Here is a 21381-nt window from a genome sequence, read left to right as displayed (position 1 = left end):
AGTATGTGAATGATTCTCTCTGACACACTATTGTTTTGTATCTTGTCATTACTATATTTATATATAGCCGTTCTCTCCTATGCAGGCAGATGTTGTAATGGCCCATAAGTAAATGTAATTGCTTAATATTCAAAGAGTGATTAATGTTGTCTATGAATAGATACACTAATTTAGTGTAGTCCCAAAAAGTACTAATCTCTATATATTTTCTACACAGATTAGATAGAATCCCTAAGATCACACTGATCTGTGTGGATATCTGTAAGGAGGCTACAGGCATGAATCAGAGAAATGTCTCTAAACATGCTGAAGTTCATTCTCCTTCAATGAGTATTCCTGCTTCCTGTTCCTATTTTTTTTTCACTTCAGTTTCATTGTTCTGATTAGCTAAATATAAACTTCCATGCTCCGCAAAAGGTCTGCTATCAACAGATGATTAAACTAACTATATATGAAACACCCCACCCTCCCCAAAGTGTGCAATACTTGCAATAAATTTCCACAGGTATAGCAGATCTTGAGGAAAATTGTAAGATAATGTATAAATTATCAGCAGGGGAAAAAAGTATATTCTTTAATAAGATTCTTAAAAAGCTATCCCTTAATTTTGAATAAGTGATCAGACTTTGTCATACCACTCACATATGAAGGATTCCGGCAGAATAGTATTCTAACATATCCTGCTCTTTTTTCAGCTGTTGGTAGCTAACCTCTCACAAGGTTCGTGGCTTCCCTGGACTGGTGGCATTGGTGAGCAACTCTCTGGCATTCCCCACATTCATGCTGACAACTCCTTAACCATTGTATCATCTTACCAGGGCTGTTTGTTCGCATATCTGACATAGAAGCTGGTCAGAATCTCCCACCTACCCCACTCCTCTTCTGCTTCCATTTTTGGTTATTTCTCTTCTAGATCACGAAAGTGTAAAGCTTGTTAAGTGTTCCTGTTACTTTTCTTGCTTTAGCAGATATATATCAAGTGTTCAATGCTTTGAGTACTTCGGCCTTCATATACTGTGCGTGCGTTACTTTGTACAGAACACATGACAGGACACAACAAGATGCTTTGTGTTAAAGACCAAAAAAACCTTTGAGATCTTTGTGCATTTCACAATATGTCAAAAACAAGTTTTACAAAAATCAGTCTCAGCCTACTCTGATTAAAGGAAAATGGTAGTCTACCTGACTTCCTGATACTCTAATTCTTTTAAAAGGTACTGCTCCAGGGAACACTTGACTTCTGGTAAGTGAAGTCTTTCCCCCACCCGCCTCCTCCCAGGCTTGCAGGATCATACTCCACATTTGTTCCTATTTAAATTAAGAAGTGGAACAGAAACATGAAACTACCTTAAGCAAAAATGAACAAGTCTGGTCTAAGGAATCTATCCCTTATTTGCTATCTTTGGAAAGGATGGATTTTCAATTAACACTTGAAATTCCTGATTTTCCTTGGGATAAAAATAGAAAAGAAATGGGTATTTTTAAAGATCAGGAATTTGTTATTAACATAACAAAATAAAAATAATTTTTTTAAGTTCAACTGGTTGATTTTGTCACAGATAGTTCAGAACTGAAGTAAATAATGGATTCTGCTATTTTTTTCAACTTTTACAGGGGTTTTACTACTTATTAGAGATTTTCATTATTGATTTTGAATTTTTTAATTTGTCCATTTACTGTCATTCATTACATTGTGCAGGAAAAGAGAAGTCACAAATTAGGACATATCAGAACCAAGAGTAGTGATGCAACACCACAATTATTCCCTTAACAAATTTATATGTTCTTTTACCTAAAATCCCAATGAAAACCCCTGGCTAACATAAAGCCTCCCATCTGCAACACCCACACACACTATAAATACAGTTTTTTCTCCCCTTGCAGCTGTTTGGATTGGTCACTTTTAATGAGTCAGATACACATTGTACAAATAAAAGTTGTAACTTTTATAAATTTTATAAAGCTTATAAATTGTATAAATCTGAAAGTTAATAGTTATGAAATCAGAAGTCTTGACATCATAACAATTAAATCAGAAAGTAATATATATCTGAACAATTATCTCTTTGGAATACTTGTTTTAGGCCACAGGGAAGATGTAAGATGGAAAACTAAATTAAATGCATCACAATGAAATGCAGGTGAACAACCCGGCTGAATTCCTCAAAACCTGTCCTGGATTTTTGGTGCCAAATGTGAAGGGGATTCCTTGTAGTACACATATATTTTAAGATACTATTGTAGATCAATCTTTGATATTTGTACATAAAACTAATTAGAGGAGGCTCAACAGGGCATGTATTTTTCCCAAAGTCATTACTATTCTTTTTTTACTTGAGCTAGAAATGGAAAATATTTTCTAAGGAAATTACTTAATTTGGTAAAGATCATACAAATATATTTTTCCATATATTAATAGTGTTAATACCTTACTCCACTCTATTTCTAGATAAAGTCAAAACAGCAATAAAAGGAGAAGCACCTCTAGTCTGCTCTTCCCAGATTGCTACCAGACAAGAAGAGACAAAAAAGACTGCAGATAGCAAACCTGTAAAGGTCAGATAACTGACCTTTAACTGAATTTCACAACTGTGTGGTAAATAAATTTAGAGATCTTACATTCACAAACACATCTGGAAGTCAACACTCTAAACCTATCTACTCACATCCAACACTGCATTTAAATAGAGATGGAGTTTGAAAGTATTTCACGTTACCCACCATGTAACCAAAAAGCCTGTGTTTCTTGAAGAACTAATTCAAATGGACAGTTTCTTTCCAAGGAATGCATGGCTGACTGCTGTTTTTTCCCACACTGTTGCTGCATAAAGGTCACAACTGTATAAAATACACAGGCATGGGATCATGATCCCAGGCTGAGTCAGCCAAAACGAATTCCATTCCCAGTTTCGTGAATGACTTGCAACATGAGTAACAAAATAATTTTCTCTTCTCTGTTCATCTGTACAATGGTACTTACCTTCACCAGGCTATGGGAATTGTTTATGGATACACTAATATTTAGAAAGCATCATAAGCTGCTTCCATTCCTACAAAAATCTGTCCTACAGTAGCTTGACTAGGTTTTTCAGGACAATCATTATCTGTCTTTTTTTATTTGTTTGTACAGTTCCCAGAACAATAGGGTCTTAATCCTTGACTTGGACAGCTAGACACCATTGAAACATAAATTATTAGGAAACAATATGAGTTGAGAGATTTCAGCAAAGTGTTATACTTCCCAAGGGTCCAGGCACAGAACATTAAAATGACCAGAATTTAGCCAAAGCAAAGGAAACTGGGGACAAGAAACCATAGCCTCGGTTGCTTCTAACAACTTTGGTGGCTTGTTCTTGAAAGAGCAGGGATACAAAAAAGAAGACTGATGGAATGCATATGTGAGAAAAAAACTCTATTCAGAGGAGCATAGGAACTGCAAATATAGTTGTCTTTTGAGTGAGGCATTTAGGACAAGAGCTTTTTATGTATTTGCCAGCTCTACCATATTTGCAAATTACAAGCAAACACGGTAGAAAAAGTACTGGGTTGTTTGGGAGTGGGGGGGAAGGTGGTTGCAAGAAACAGCACATAAACGTGAAATTTGCCAAAAGATACACGCAACAAAAAGAGTTGTATAACCAACAGTTGCAGTTGTCTCTTGAGATGTGTTCTTATGCACATAGAGGATACATTTCTTATGAGTATACCCACTACATTCAAGGTGCAATCTCAGAAGTATCAGCTATGTGTCATGTAAGAACAACCCCCTGCCTCCTATCAGAAGCAAAAAGGTTGAAGCCAGTCCAATCACTTGAGTAGCTCTTCATTTTGGATAGTCCTTCATCTCCAGCATTTAATATCTTCAAGTATCAAGCACAAAAGGGTATGACATAGAATTTCTGCCAACATTTCTAAGGAAAACAATTACTGAACAATTAAGTAACAGCTTCTTCATTGCCTGTCCTCACATTTTTTCTGTTGTTAGTGACTTCTAAGCTTTGTACTCTCTGAAAGTGAGTATCAGAAACTTGGGCTTGTTTAGAATTGAAAGACAGATGGGAAGCATGACTGTCAACATGAACATGAAAAATAACTCCTTCCAAGTGACAAATGAAGAAATGCTCTGCTTCCAGTCAGTCTGGAAGATACCTGGACAGGCAATTTCCACAAGGTGATGAATGAAAAGGAAGCAGTGCTGAGACGAAAGGCTGGAATGTTTCCAGTAAACTGTGAATGCAGGGTGGGGCAAATGAAAGCAGTCTTCAGGGCAAATTAAGGCAAAATAGTCAGGGTTTAATACATTAACCATAACTTTAATTATCCTGCATAAAGTTAATTTCAAATCAATATAGTAAAAATTAGGAAAAAATTTTTACTATATAGGAAAAAATGAAAAATTACAACAGAGACAAGTAAACATTATTTTCAGCCGCTAATCAAAGTATGTGTAACACACATGCAAAGAAACAGAATAAACATTTACCTAGATGTAGCAAGTTACATTATCTCAGTATTTTAGAACAGCTTGTATCCCACTAAATTACTATAAAATGTCATTATTACACTGTGCATCCAAAACCCTTTGATACTCTCAGTCAACAATACACTTTATACAGACACCTAACTTGAAACATATAAACCCACTCATTTAAGTAATTTATTTAATGCACAATAAAAAATAAAGCAAATATGTCTTTCCAGCCATTTACACCCATCACCCCCTCTCGTATTTAAAAGTTAACTAATCAAAAAATTGAATAAATCAGAATGATAAGGCTTTTTTAAAAGACTCAGAAGTAATATGCATACAGTTTGATGTAATCTGAAATAGGTACTGAAGCTCTATTCTTGATAGAAGAGAAATAAAGTTACCTTTTTTTTAACTAAAGTAAATGAAAAAATGGTTTTAGAAAGTCTTAATATCTTACCTGTTGGTATGCTTCATAGATTATATCAAACAAGAAAGCCTGAGGCATCTCACTTGCTCTGTACCTGGCACGTTCCAGTGAGTGGTCCAAGCAGCCATCAGCAGCAGAGGCAATAACAGTAGACACTAAAGGACGGATTGCTCCTGCTGCCTGTGGAGCAAAACACAATGAGAGACCTAAATGTTATCAATATTAATTTATATCGCAAAGTTTTAGTTGAAAAAGCTCGAACATTGGTTTTTTTTCCTTCTTTATCTTTTCTGTTTCTCATAATCCATAAATCATACTACTTAGTCTTTATGAGATTTTCAAGATCAATGTAGATTGTATAAGAACACTTCAAGAGACAATTTACCAAAAAGAGAAAGAACTCTTAAGTCCTTCATAAACATCTACTGCAAATACATGTACAGATCTAAGATGTTCATTCTTCAGACTTTCTTCTCTATACATTGTAGGCAGTTTCCGTGAGGACAGGTCTAGGCCTATTCAGATAGCAAACCGCAGCAGACACAGCTGAGAAGTCTTGACAATCCACAACACCTATTGCTTTCACAGATCTCAACTTGATCTGAACAGATCTAAATTGATCAGAACTAAGCTGCAAGAAAAGTTTCAGAAAACTGAGCTTGTTCCTCTGTGTTGAATTCACCCTGTGAAATACTGAGTAACCACACTAACCAGTGAAATCAGAGGGAACACAGCAGATACATCTGAAAGTACTCAATATCCAGCAGCATGGTGCTGCAGAACAAATATTTAAATGCTTCTATTTCAGTTTTAGTTTGCTTAGGTTTGAAGCCAATTAAACATATACCTTTGATTTTTCCATCAATATTAAAGTATTAAAGATCTGTGGCATCTCTGAAACAAAACTCTCCTATGTGGCTTTAGGCATTTTGATAGCAGAAAGTTACCCACACTTCATCAGTAACTTATCAAATGCTCATGTGCTTTGGATGTAGCTTAAGACAGCTGGGACAAGAGTGGTTCATACAACAATGAAGAAAATAATGCAATGGCAGAACACTGCTTACCAAGTCACAGGGCAAAAAAGCATGCCCTCCATGAATGCTAACCACTGAGAATAGCATCTTCACACTTTACTTCTTATTATGAATTTTTAAGATGAATAAAAAAAGAATAATTGATGCTGTTTCAAAATATGTGGAATTATCCAACGTCTTAAAACAGTATACCTAGAAAATTATTCCCAGTGGTGAATTCTGACACTTTTTACTGCAGACACAGATTTTCTGAGGTTTAGTGAATTTTGACACAGAAAAAAATAGGCCCCTTATCACATATGAGTGATTTTACTTATCACTGTTGGCAAATCCTGCCCTAATACAAGTCCTGTCCATTCTTAGAAGATTTCTGACCTCAGATAATCATAAAATGGCAGAAAAAGACAAAAAACGTTTTGCCCCCTCAGAAGAGAAAGAACAAGATCTCTTCCCTCCCCCTTTTACACTACTAAACAATAAAACAAAGGCGAATGGAGTTAGCATGTTGAGCATTTTATGAGCTCCAAACTACAGTTTCTCAGTTCATTTTTTTACAGAATGAATACAGAGATGTGAACCAATTTCTCATGCCCAAAGAGTTCTGATATGCATAACCAACCAGGACAGGGTGAAGAGAAAAGATTCAAAAGATACATGTGAGAAGAGATTTTTCTCAAAATCTTAAAAGCACTTTTCCTTTCTAATACATGGAAAGAGATACCTATACAAAAGCTATGTGGAGCAAAACACTATCATCCAAAGGCAAAATGTGGTACAGAAAGGTCAGAAAAAAGCAGGTAATCACATAAGAACTGTCTGTAAAGAATCTCAAGAAGTCATCTAGGCCACCTTTCTGTCCTAGCCAGGATGAATTTTATTTCTCTAATAGAAAAGACAAACTGAGAAAAGTAAACACCACTATAATTTTAGTAATATGTCTGTGTATTAAATGAGGTGTAAATTTAACAGATGTACTTAGAGCAAAAGCTGTGCATAGCAGACGTAGAGAGACTAAATTATCTGCAACTTGTCCGCTCTCTATTTCCTGTGATTCAAGGACATGGATTATTACATCTATAGCCCAGCTGCGGGCATTTGGACTATGTTATTTTGTCCTGCCGTCATATTTTAATTGGTCACACACACACACACACACATACACAAAATTATAAAATTAGAAGGTCATGGGAAAAGAGAGAGAGCAGCATGCTACCCACAGTTTTTCTGTAATTAGTTATATATTTGAATTTTTTTTTTTTTCTGGAACAGTTACCATTCCAGAAAGCCATTTAGCAAAAGAGGGTTCCTTAGGCTGATCCAATATTTTATTACAGTTTTTAACAACCCTGTCATGTTACATTTTCAGCATAAAACAGGCTGGAAGAATACAATGTGACTTGCGTAACCAAATCTCACAAGTGAAATATGCACTCTCAGGAACAAAAAACCAAACTGCAATTCTAAATAAAATTGAATACTCAGAATTATGTTCTTAAAAGAACTCTGAAACACATTGTTTTCCTGCCATCTGGTTTATTGCACAATAAAAAATTATGAATATCTGTATTGGTATCTTTGTGACAATACTGAACCACAACTCCTGCTCTGCTGAGCCCTAGCTCTTCCAAACAATTCAGAATGACCTAATTTCTGCTAAATCCAAATGCAATATTTTTTTAAAACTCTGCAATTAACTTCTCAAGTAATTGAAAGCTTCACGGCACTTAACATTTAACAAGTGCATTTTTCAAACAACTATACTTTTCTTTTACAATACCCCATAACTGAGTCCAGCATGGCAGGGTGAGTTTTTCCCCTCTCTTCCTGCCACTTCAATAGGAAATCACAAGTTGGGCACAATAAGATTTTTTTTCTGCAGCAGGTCCACTCAAACTATACCTGGCACTGATTGAAAACGTGAAATTTGAAATTTAATACAAAGAATAAGACTCATGGCTGACTTCTGCCATGCAAAGAAGAGAAATTCTGTGCACGCAGAAACAGGATAATAAGCAGTCATTTGATTTAAAAGAAAGCCCCAGCTTTTACTCCAGAAAAGGACAACTCAGTCCATGACTGAAAGCAGAATGGAGAGCTCTGGTACTTAGTAAAGCCAAGAAGTTTCAGTTGCTCAGAAAACCTTCATCTGATAAAGAGCTGCAGCCCAAAACTCCAAAAGCTGAGCTTGAGCATACTTGCTAAGGTGCAGCACTGAGTCAAAACCTTAAAATCCTGAGACAAGATACAAAAACTGATACTGTTTTGCTTACTACTGGCTCACTTTCCACAGGACCTTTCTCTGTCTCAGAAACACACACAGGATCTCTCAACCAGATGATGTGACCCAACACACAGGGCTGCATTTGCCACCTCAGTGACACATGAACTACATTAATTCCTAAGGCCACTTTCAGACTGTGTGAAACTGGGAACAAGCAAGGGAAAACACTGGCCTGTGGCCCTGCACTGTTTTCATAAGGCACAAGAGAGCTGAGTCCCAAACACAGGAAACTTGGTATCTGCAGTACTGCTGGCAACATCCCTGAGCTGGTAGAAGCCAACTGAGCTGCCAAACCCATACTGGCTTAGACAGACCTCACCACACGCGCTTCTCCTTCCAAAACTGGCTCATTGCATCTTCATTCATGGTCTAGGCATAACATTTGGCATGTGAAATCAAAAGAATTGAGCTGTGAGTTTTGTCTTATATAGAGGCCAAAGAGGGGCACACTTTTAAGATGCATGGCTCATTCTGCAGTACTTCTTTCTGGTTAGCACAAACCTTCCCCCTACTCCGAAAAGCACAAAGCCTTTCTGAATTCCACCTAGCAGCCTTGCAATGAACTGAATGGGGAATTTAGGAATTTAAGACAGGGCTATAGACTACAGTTTTTCATTCAGAAACTTAAATATTAGGGCACAGTAGGGACAATATTACAATAAGGCAGTACTGTAGCTAAAGGGACTGTATCCCTGATAATTGTGGGATGAAAGTGAAGAACACAATCATTGAGCTAGCCCACATTGGTTCAGTTACAAAAGCAAGCATTTTAATCTTAGCAAGAGATTCCCATGTTGGTTTTTGCAGTTATAAATCAGTAACAAAAAATTATTTCCATATTAGTAAAAGAGAGTATGTGTATATATATAACATATATATGTACATAACTCAGCATATACTGAGTTTCAGGTGTTTGAATTTTATTTGTTCTAATGTGAGTAGTATTGACTTGCTCTTTATGTCAGGAATGCACAAGTATTTGGCCTGGCTGTCAGGCAAGGACTTGAGTTCAGACATGAACATAAAAATTAATAAAACAAATAAAACCTATCCTCATTTAAAATCAGAAGTACTTGCTAATGTCACTGTAGTCCTAAAAATCTTTTTCGCGCTTTGAATTACCATAGCACAAAATACAAATCCTGTGAGTCTAAAGCAAGTGCCTGGGTCTTATACTGACATTTCCCTACTCAAGAGTACTTGTCTTCCAATTTCTAATAATTTTAAGCCAGACCTCAAGTAGGTTTGCTTTCAAAATCACACAGAAAATGCATCATGCACCCTTCCTGAATGTGAAGTGGATAGTCAACAGACAGTTAAACCGAATTTCTTTAAATGTCCACTTTACAGTCTTCAAGCCATTTTAGATTCAAGCATTAACTTTGGCATGTCCAGGAAATGCATTTATTTTCCCCATTTTTGCACATTATGTTAAATAAATCAGTTAAAGTATCCAAATATGAGTGACCAAGCTCTTAACAGACATTGAAACAAATACCACTAACTGGTTATTTTTCTTTTGCAAATAAAACGTTGTAAGAAAAAACAACCTTCTAATCTATAACTTCCTTAAAGCAATGCTAAAATGTCCTAAGAATGCAGAATTCCAACAACTTCAGGGGAAGGGACAGATTTCTGTCCCTCAGAGGCAAGCTCATCCATTGATCTGGTGAAACTGAACTCACTTCCAGATGCTTTTAGAAACAGCAGGTGTCTTTTATGAACCATTTTAAACTGCATAAGTCAAAAACATTTACAAGTCTTGTGTTCATTTTTTTGCATTTAGAAACAGCAGGTGTCTTTTATGAACCATTTTAAACTGCATAAGTCAAAAACATTTACAAAAAGGTTCTAAGTCTTGTGTTCATTTTTTTGCCTAACTGCCTAGACTATGACATGCATTCAAAAATTAAAGACTCAATGGTGACTGAAAAAAAGGTAGAGAATTAAGTGCATGAGGAAGGTCAGCATAACAAGGCATCACTAGTGTTTCCATGGATCCAAGGTGTACTAACCCATCTTTTCACTAAACAGTAACATATTGTTCTCAGTTTATCATACTTTCACTATAACAAGATGTTGTTTAGATGTGTGTATTCAGTGAATCCATAACCAGGGTGGGCTTTAAGATCAGAGAGCAGAATCAGTTCTAGGACTGCTGAATTCAAAAAGTCTTAATGACATCTTTTATTACAAAATGAAATATGAATTTTTAGATCACAGAAATCGACACACAACATAACAACTTGGCTACCATAACACAGTACAGCTTACTTTCACTGATAATTCATAAATAATTAAAATCCTCATTTTATTTATAATAAGGTAGTGTTAGGTAGTAAAATCCAAACAGAACCCACTAAAATTTTCATAAGGATTAGGGAGGGAGATGGAGCTTTTATCACAAGCAACAAATTATCCAGCTTACAGATATCCAAAACACAGTGCAGTACTCACCAGAGACCAACACTCCCCACTCACAGCACAACACACCAAGAACAAGTTATCATGGAGCCAAAAGCTCTAAAGAGCATGAAAACCAACACACATCGCTGATTTGGTCATTTTGGGTAGCCAGTGCTGAAACAGAAGAATGGTAAATAGCTGCAAATCTCAACACGTTGAATGACATGGACCAGGAATAAAAAAAAAAAAGTTGTAGTGGCACAAAATCCTTACAAAAAATGTCAGAACTACAATTCCTTTTGTTTTAGAACAGTGTGGTAACAAGTTCAGACACCCACAGATCCTCCATGCTGGCCTACTAAAACAAAAGGATGCTACATCTTTGCCATACTTACCTTGTCCCCAGTAAGCCTCAAGTACTAATGCAGACCCACAAAGTCCACTCACACAGCCAGTCTGGAACCCTCAAATTCAAGAGTGGGAATGACAGCTTACAACTTTACAGAGTCTAGTCATAAATGAGCAAAGCCTTCCATCTCTCTAACATGACTTCTTTTCATTTTTTAATTACACCAACAATACTTTTCTTCTCCATTCATAGCCTCTGCCTCCCCTGAAATTCATCTTCCCTATGCTATCTTCTCAGCTGTCTAGTAGCATTAAGTAAGTGTGTATTTTATGTTTTATTTCTTTAATATTTAAACCGTCCCAACTAACAATTCAATGTTTTAATATTACTTAGGAATAGGTCTGATATGAGACATAGAAAAACAAGCCTTTGAGTGCTAAGTTTAAAAGAATGTTCCTATTCTTAAGCTTTTATATGTTTTCTCAATCCTTTATTCAGACTTGTTTTCAACTCTGACAAGCAAAATAGAACTGAAGCAAGACTCACAAATAATTTAGCCACCCTGCCTTAGAAAAATAAATTTGTCTTGCATACATACACTGAAAATAGAAGTACATTAGAAATACATTTTCATCATTTCAAATGAGCTAACTTCTTTGAAACTGTATGCTGGAGATGGTGGGGCTTGTCACACTTTGTAGGACAACTATATCCATCTTGGAACACCATTAAAGTCAGTTTTATAACTGTGAACTTGGTAAACATACAAGCAGTTTTATCTTGCTTTTCCATGAAGACAAGGATTGCATTAGGACACTGGTGAACTACGTAACAATAACAATCAATGTTAATTTAGACAAGCTAGGTATCTAACAGTTTACAAATATGTCCTGGAATGGTTTTTGTTGGGTGAAAGACTGTTTATATGTTTCCAAACACTACCATCTACTAAGGATTTCAGTCTAAATTAGGTCTGGCTATGAACCAGAAAAAGAAGCTCAGAATAACTATGATTAATTTCTTCTCATTTTTTTCCATTAAACTGTTTCCACATGTTACTACAGGGAGAGTATTGTTTTACACAGATCAAACCACTTTCCAGGAAGGGCATTCACAGCCATCTACAGTATGAAAAAAAAATACAGAAATAAACACAGTATCTCTGATACATGAAACAGGTAGAAACCTGCACTTCTATTCAGACATTTGCATTCAAACTAATTGTATCTACAGTAATCAACATACTTCAGACAACTCAGTAATTACCATTTAAGTTAGAAGAACTGTCTCTACTGAAAGATTTCCTATTTCAAATTTATCAAATAGAAACTTCAAACAAAATTCAAGAAGTTAATTATAAGATTAAAATATTTCACATATTTAAGAGGATGTTCTTTTCAGATTCCTTCTATATCTAACAAAACAAAGGCATATAACCTTTTTGTAAAATAAAGCAATTAGAGAATTACTTCTAATAAATATTTAAGGTATAGCATTAAAATACCATATTTTAACCGTATCTCCTTACTTTTCTTTTTTTCACTTTTCATTTTCTGTATTTTGTATCCAGCTCTTATTTAGGACTACATTTTCTTTCTATAACCAAAATTCTTAATCTATGAGAAGTTTTATGATTCCAGTGCAGCGATGGAAGATTTAGGGTATTTCCTCTTCCAATCTACAGAAATCTAGCAAAACAACTCTATTTCACGGACAAGATTTAGACAGATACAAAGTCATGACACAAACTATAAGCCACCACACCTATACAGAAGTGCAGTTGAAAACAACTGTTCAACCATGTGAGCAAAGTTTTCTAAACTTAGGTGTGAACACTTGTTCATGCCCAAACTAGCCAAGCTTCCAAACTGAACTAATACAAGCCTGCACATAGTCCTCAGAGTTCATAACCTCATTCTGCACCCAGAACCCACCTACTTTCTACATAGTCCTCAGAGTTCATAACCTCATTCTGCACCCAGAACCCACCTACTTTCTAGATAGCAAGGCAAGGCAGCAGCTTGGTTGCATGGTTTCAACTCAAACCGTCACTATCTGCCCCCTAACTCATTCTGTAAATGTCGTGTCCAAAAGATCCCCCAAACCAGCTGCACACTTCTCTTGAAGGACCAGATACAGCATGGAGTCAGTCAGGACTACAGGACAAGCAAGATGACTCAGTAAAGAACACCACACCACAATAAAGGTAGAGGTGCTCTCACTAGCATGCAGAAACATAAATTTGAGTCCAGGGCATAGCATACTTTCACCCACACTCACACCCGGACTCTCCCATGAGTAGCATAGACATAACTTAGGTGACTGTGCTGCGGTGGGGCCAGGATTTCTTCTACCTGTTCTTTTTACTGACAAACAAGCACAATCTGCCACCTGGGCTGCGTATCCATTAGAAATTAAGTATGAAGAAAAATGATTACTTTCTATCTGAAAGGCATATTCTTTAACAAAAAGAATAATTCTTAAATTATCTTATTTTGAATTTTTGGGGGGAAAAGAAAAAAACCCAAAAGATAAAATTAATAATCCTCATGGCTACAGCATGTTTGATTCTCATTAGTGAGCACTAGAATTTCTTTTATGTAGGCAGTATCACCAGCCAGGGCAATTTCAGCTATCTTGACACATTTGCACTGGCAGCTTTTAATTGCCCAAGGAGAGAACTGGTTGAAATGTTAAACAAGCCTAGTCTTACGCAGATATTAAACCTAATCATCAGCGAGACAAAAAGAAGGTTAATTAGAACACATGTAAGGAGTTTTGAACACTAGGAAAAAAAGGCTTGTATGCTAAACTTCACCTAATTTCCTTCAAGTCTGTTTACCCAGCTGGCTAGAAGCAACAGTCAAACTCACTAAAATTGGGCACATGTTAATCTTAAACCAACACCAGGAAGGAAGAAGTTATAATTGTGTTTATTCCTAGCTGAAACAGAGGGGATGTTTAATCAGAAATTTAATATACACTTTGATCCAATGTTAATGAGCTGACACTATGTTGTACATTGAAATGACTTCAAAGACATAGGATGCCTTAAACAAATGTAATGTATATTTATGACACTGTTTAGAAAAAGAAAACATTTCTTCTAATGAGGTCACCTTTATCAGAATATACTATCTGAGTAACTGGGGGTAGCCCATGTACATCAAGACATGTCAGAGCCCCAGTTAGCTAGAGCAAACTAAGGAAGATAACAGCAACTGTTGCTCAAAAATTAAGATCACACATGTTCTTTTCTACTTTACATAATTTCTGTTTTTTTTATTTAAAGCATTTACTCCTAAGCATGAGTAAATACTGGTAAGATCACACATGTTCTTTTCTACTTTACATAATTTCTGGTTTTTTGTATTTAAAGCATTTACTCCTAAGCATCAGTAAATACTGTTTTGGCCCGATCAACCACATGCTAAATTCTAAATGTTATTCTGTGGAACAAATAAGATTTCTCAGAGAAAATAGAAAATATTCCCCTCAAAAAGACAGAATAATAGGAATACATAAATGAAAAAATATATAGATGTTTAAAGTAGAGGAAAGAACTAGATGTATCACAGGCTACAATTTTTCAACACACAGCATTGAAAGCAAGCTCAAAAATGTACCATAAGTAGAAAAGAACCAAAACCAAGTACACATGCACTAAGGAAAAGGGAAGAGTGGTACATTTGATTTCATATCAAAAATAGATTTTTTTTTTTTAAAACAGACTGAAAGTAAGTTGTAAGAATGTCATTTATGTTTTTCTTGTATCATGAATTACTGACATAAACTTTTAAAAGAAAGCATAAAATATAAAAGTTCACAGGATGAACTTTTATGAACCAATATATAAATTTTTGATGTGTCATACAAATTATATAGCATTTCCTCTAGTACAATCTTTATCTGTGCATTCCTTGTGGGAATCCAAGAATCGTCAAGGAAATCAGTGTTTTCCATAGGAACAATAGCACAGTACATTACAGAAAATATTTTTTGTCATATTAGCCAAAAAAGGTCTTACTACCTTAGTCAACATATTTAAATTTTTCTTTTTGTCACAGTGCATTAACTGGAATTGTTTAACAACATGCTTTCATTTAATTTTTTTTTCTTGTAGATACATTTTTAAAAATATTTTAAAGTGGCATAGAGTCTGTATAATGCTATTAACAATTTACATTAAGTATATGATACACACCACACATGGCATCCGTCACCTAAAGAACAGCACATGCTGGTGCAGAGTTTCAAGACTTCCTTATGACCTATTTATTCTTTTCAGTTGTCAGTAATAGTTGTACATTATAAACAATTACAATGGATTCTATAAGATCTATAATTCGGTCTAAGCAATTCAAATATTTCAAACCAAATCACATGGCCAGTAACCCACCATCAGTTTTCAATATTTTTGGAAGTATTTTAAACCATACTTACAGCTTTACATTTTGGCATGCATTCAACATAACTGACAATAAGATGAGCTACCAGCCCGTTCATGTTTTAACTCATGCTACACTGCAAATCCAGGCAGCAAAATTTTTAAAAAAAAATCTGCTCTAAAAATTAATGAAACACAAACGCAATATTTCTTGAAACTAAAATTAATGAGACTGCTTATTTTATTTTGACTGCATAGTATTACCTTGCATTAACAAGTAATGAAGCACAACTTAGTCAGCAAGACATCTTTCATACCCCAAATACTGATTTACATTGCAAAAAGCAATCAGTGAGCATGCACTCTGCCACAAAGGATTTTGCATATTACAGTAAATCAATATAAGGACGAGTTAGCACTTGTATTCAGTGGAGCAGAAATCTTGATGCATCTGCCACAGGAGTTAAAATTGTTTTTAGGGGGTTTATATTTAAGAAGGATATTTTACCTTCAGACAGTGTGCATCATTACAAAATCAACATCATGATGTGAAGGATACTGATCCACTGCATATCATTTAACACATGATTTGCATCATTTTACGAAGAAGAAAAAAAAAACCTCAATGTGTTATAGGAAGGCTCTTGCGCAATTTAATCAACCAAATGCAAAACTGCGATGTTTAATTAATAACTCTTTTCCCACGCATACAGTCCTGAGCAACCAAACCCCACGGGCACTAGAGTTTGTGGTCACACAGTGCCCTAAGCAACTATGCACTTGCTTATCAAATGTCTTTGCCTCATGAACTTGCTCAGCTGCTTCTCTCAGAAGTGCTTGTGCCTCTCCTTGCAGCAAATCTTGGATTCAAGTTTCTTTCCCTTACAATCCATTAAATTCAAAATTTCAAATCACCTCTTTATATAGGCTTCACCTAACACTTTCTGTTATTCAGGGCCTTATAATATGGATCACTACACCTTACCATGTCAGTTTGGATCAAATAGTGACTTTAATATATGTATGTGTGGATTTGATACCTCACAAATTCTCTCCTACATGCTCCAGGGTTCCTCAAGGCAGTTTTAGTTCTTTCTGTACTACAGCCCACTTACTACTTGGAAACAGGAGGATAAGCACAGAACCAGTCCAGCAAACTATTACAGCATATGAAACAGGCCAAGTTGGCTCTCAGAAGCTTCACCTAACCTGCAGGGCTAGTGTTGTCCTTGCCACAATCATCCAGATTAGAAACTCAGCCAAAATGCAGCTGGGAAGATATCTGCTTCAAAACTCAGGTAATCTTTCTTTTCAATGCAATATTTGGTGAAAAGGAGTAAAATTTACATGCCTAATCTTCAGTCAGAGAGGTATGGCTAAGAACCTCTTCCACATCTTGGCATGTAGGAGTTGCTAGAATGATCCAGGATCTTTATTCAGCTTCTCACACATGCTGGAAAAGATAAGATTTCCCTTATTTTAATGAACTATTCTTTAAACTTTTAATCTTCTGCAGGAAGGAGAAATCTGAGTGCTAAATAGACTTATCTTTGCTAAAGGCTGCTTCATTTCCCAAATGTAATAACAATATAACTTTTCTCACATAAAGTATGTAGATTTTAACTAGCCTCAAATAAACAGCAGTACCATATATGTTGTTTCTCTAAATTTAAAGGGGGTACCTTTTATAGACATTACATTAAAATTATCCCAACAACCACTTAAGTACAGGAAGCTATGCTCAAAATTTATTTTCAGAATAAAATAACCCTATCTAAAAAAAACAAAAAAAAAAACAAAAACAAAAAAAAAAATGAAAGTAAAAAGCAATGTGTGTAGACTTCCAGAAACTAAAAATTAGTGGATTAAGCCACCTTTTAAAAACACTGGTTGTGTTAGTACTAGGCTGGTTCTGTTAGTACAACACAAATGATGCCAAGAAAAAAGGGAGACTGTAATTTGAGTTTCTGTGTATGATTTATGTATTTCAGTTAGGTGAGTTACATCCTTCATAATAAATGTGATTAATCATCAAAAGCACTTAACTTGAGACTGGGAAATGACAGAGCTGTTTTTCCCCTACCAATGCCCTCCCACCATCAAACATTACATCTTGTTAGGACTAAGACTACATTTATTAACAATGCATTAGCTCTCCATTCAACATGGAAAACAATTAAAAATTTGGTTGAGAAGATTTTAATTTCTATGGGAGCAAAAACGCTATAAGCTACGGATAAACTATGGAAACATCACTATGCTTTCAACAGTTATCCATTAAAAAGGAAAAATGCATTGTGTACCTGTTACAGCAAAACCACACTGCATTTCTTCACACATTGAGGGCTGCTAAGGAGCTCCTGATCTTTACAATAATGTAGAAACATAAAATAGTTTGGGTTACAAGGAACCTTTAAGGGTCATGCAGTCCAACCCTGCTGCAATGAGCACAGGTGTCTTAAACTCTGTGTGAGATCAAGTTGCTCAGCCTTGTTCAACACGACCTTGAATGTTTCAAGGGATGGGGCATCTATCATCTCTTTAGGAAAACTCTTCCTGTGTTTCACCCCCCCCTGTAAAAAAAAAAAAAATTCTCTATCTAGTCTGAATCTACTCTTTTTTAATTTAAAATCATTACCACTTGTCCTATTTCAACAGAACATGCTACAAAGTTTGTCGCCATCTTTCACATAAGCCACCTTCAAGTACTCAGAGGCCACTATAAGCTTTCTCTGGAGCTCTCTTGTCCAGGCTAATCGACCCTAACTCTCTCAGCCTTTCATTGCAGATGTTCAATCCATCTAATAATTTCTGATCATCTCTGCTGGACCTGGTCCAATAGGTCCACATATTTCTCGTGCTGAGGGCCTCAGTGCCAGATGCAGTACTCGAGACGGGTTCCCATGGAAGTTGAGTAGAGGGACAAAAACACCTCCCTGGACCTGCTGGCCACGGCTCTCCTGGCCCAGAGCACAGTTGCCTTTCTGGCTGTAAGTGCACACTGTCAGCTCATGACCAGCTCTTCACCCATAAGTACCCACTTTTCTGAAGTGTCCTCTCAATCCTTTCAATCTCCTGCCTTTATTAACACAGGACCTTGCACCTGGCCATGTTGAACCTCAGTGTTCACACAGGACCACTGCTTGAGCTTGTTCAGGTCCCTGTGCATGGCACACAGCCCTCAGGCATATCAACCAAACTACTCACCTTGGTGTCATCTACATATTTGCTCAGGGTGTATCTGATCCCAATGTGTCTGCATCAGTAATGAAGGTATTAAAGAGTACTTGTCCCAGTATGAACCCCTGAGGGACACCACTTGTCACCGATCTAGAGCTGGACATTGAGGTGTTAATCATTACCCTCTGAACGCAGCCATCCAGCAATTCCTCCTCCACTGAACAGTCCACCCATCAAATCCTTCTTTCTCCAATTTTAAGAGAAGGAGATTGTGGACAACTGTGTCAAAGGCCTTAGGGAAGACCAGAGAGACAACACCCATAGCTCTTCCTTGTGCCACTGATGTAGTCACTTCATCATGGAAGGCCACTAGGTTGGTGGAGCAGGCCGTGCCCTTGGTAAAGCCATAATGGCACTCTGTAATCCCCTCACTGTCCTCCATGTGCTTTAGTAGACTAACAGCACGTAGATCTTTAAAAGTTATTTTATTCTTAAATGGATGAGTAACACCCCTACAATTCATTAATACTTATTTTTACACTGACCTTAGTCACTCTCCTAATGTAGAAAACTCATTCCATTCATGTCAAGATGGTAACAGTAGTATGTCATAGGTTCTTGATTCTGGTTTTGCACAGGAGTCTGACAGGACAGTGAGAGCACTGCAAAGCACCAAGCACACAATGAAAGCAGAACTTCTGAGAACACAGGCAGAGGATAACTTCAGATGACTCAGTGTATAAATATGAATCAAAAACAATCTTGTCACTGATGCAGCCCTTGCAGCTGGCTAAAATCAGTCTTTCAATATAACAAAGAGGACAAAGACCATGTGTAAAATATTCTATATATGGCAAAACCATAGGAGATAAGAAAACAAAAAGATCCAAGGGTAAATGTGCAAAGAAAGGTCAGAGAGGGCAAAACCACTACAGCATTGTCCCCATTCAAGTACACCACACCAGATCATCTTATTTATCCACCCAAATCTTCCTTTACTGTCAGTGAAGAAAAGAGGTGGTTTTTGGTTTGCCACCCACCAAGTTTTGCTAATGTAACTCAGCAACAATACATAACAAAATCAGTGGGTGAAACAGCATCCACAGGGGTCTGTGTTTTCTGCTCCAGCCTTCTGCTACAGTAAGAGTGATAATGGCAGCACAAGAGGAACAGACTGAGCACAACACGCAGCGTTTTCTCTCTGGGGGTATTACTTTCACTGACCGCCTCTGAATAGGAGTCCACGAGACTGAGTAGCACTGTGCAGCTGTATTGGCGTGTAAGATTTGTTCAGGTCCTTGCTAAAGCTCAGAATAAAGTAATGATGTCAGACAGCTTCCAGAAACCAGCTTTTAAGAATGCCATTTTGACTTAGTCCTTTCAACATAACATACTGTACTTTCAAATCTAGTTTATGCTAACCAGAGGAAAAAAAAGTCTTTGGATGTGCATACTTTTTGTAAACTCTCAATAGCAGAACTGACAAGCTCCCTCCCCACCTTCCTGATTTCTTTTTCATGTAAGCATTTTTCATTTCAGTTATGTTGTTTAAAATGCAATGTTGGCAATGAGATATTGCTAGAGGCTTTGGACTGATGCCTTCTGAAGCTTCCACTTTTCCCAACTTTTACTGGCTGCAAAGAATTTGTTTCTAGAAACATATAATTTTAATTGCAAAATTACCCCAAAAACATAAATGGAATTTAATTGGTTACAAAGTAATATTTTGACATAATCAAGGAGTTGTTTGGGGGGGGTTAAGGCATAATTTATTAATTCTGGTTAAGGTACACATTTTTACTCCCACAGGCAAATAACAAACTGATTAGTAAGTGTAATAAAACAGTTTATTTGTCTGACAACTGGCAGCTAGAAGTGAATAACTTACTTGATCAATTGCCATTTTAAAGAACATTAAAGCTTCTCACAATTATGTTATCTATATGGTATGCAGACATATAACAATACAGCATTACCCCTATTAACACAAGTCATTTAATATGATGTTTCTGCCAGGTTTTGTACCTTTCTACATAATGCAAGAGGAAGTAATTACTTTTTATACTGAAAGATTGAAGAACTGACATCCTTTTAGATATGCTTGACCATAGGAAGAACTAAACATGATAGCTGCTCCCAATCAATTTTTTTCTGATATTCAAAACCATGCATACTTTGAGAAAGTCAGAGCTTTCCATTTAGCTCCTCTGAATTCTGTAGTTCTCACATGGAAATAGCCACCTGTCTCTGGGAAGGTGGTTTTCCAATTTGTTACATAAAACAAAACTCTTCCCGTGTTCCTTAATTCAATTACTTTGTCACATAATATCAACAGCAGCCAGCTTTTAGAGACTCTGAGCACACATATCTCTGATGGTCCAGCCTTGCTGAAGCCAGTGGATCTCAGCCAACACAGAAAGCCACCACACACATTTCAGTCAAATGTTATGCAATGGAATAGACTATTATTCATGTACACAATCACCTTTTTGAGATCAAATGATATTTCAGTGATCCAGGTTAGGAAATATTTACCAGTCAGAAGTTCAGATGAACTACAATACACTGACTTGAGAAGGTCCATGGAGACTGCCTTGGTTGCCCCTACTTTTTTATTTTAAATACCTTACATTCAATTAAAAAGAAAACCAGGGGAAAATATGATACTAAAATCACAAAACTTTCAAGAAAAATTGAACAAGTTAAATTCAAATGAGATATGATATAGCTTAACATGCAAAGACAACACAAACACATTCAGGAAAGTTATTCTCATTTCAACCCAAAACCAATACAATTAACTCCATTCTTCCACCACTCTCAAAGAATCACATTTAAATCTG

General features: G+C 36.3%; 1 protein-coding gene across 3 annotated transcripts in view; it reads right to left on the bottom strand.

The window, feature by feature from the left end:
• Positions 1-21381, bottom strand: part of CRPPA (CDP-L-ribitol pyrophosphorylase A) — a 107779-nt gene that overhangs the window by 77399 nt on the left and 8999 nt on the right. For all 3 annotated transcript variants that reach the window (XM_041418280.1, XM_041418278.1, XM_041418279.1), the window contains exon 3: positions 4929-5078. In XM_041418280.1, the coding sequence (XP_041274214.1) occupies positions 4929-5078 (150 nt within the window). The remainder of the gene's footprint in view (positions 1-4928; positions 5079-21381) is intronic.

Source organism: Onychostruthus taczanowskii, unplaced genomic scaffold (genome assembly GCF_017590055.1).
Source record: "Onychostruthus taczanowskii isolate IOZ18803 unplaced genomic scaffold, ASM1759005v1 scaffold59, whole genome shotgun sequence".
Taxonomy (NCBI): Eukaryota; Metazoa; Chordata; class Aves; order Passeriformes; family Passeridae; genus Onychostruthus; species Onychostruthus taczanowskii.
Note: the sequence above shows the minus strand (reverse complement) of the source record. Positions and strands in the feature narration are given on the sequence as shown.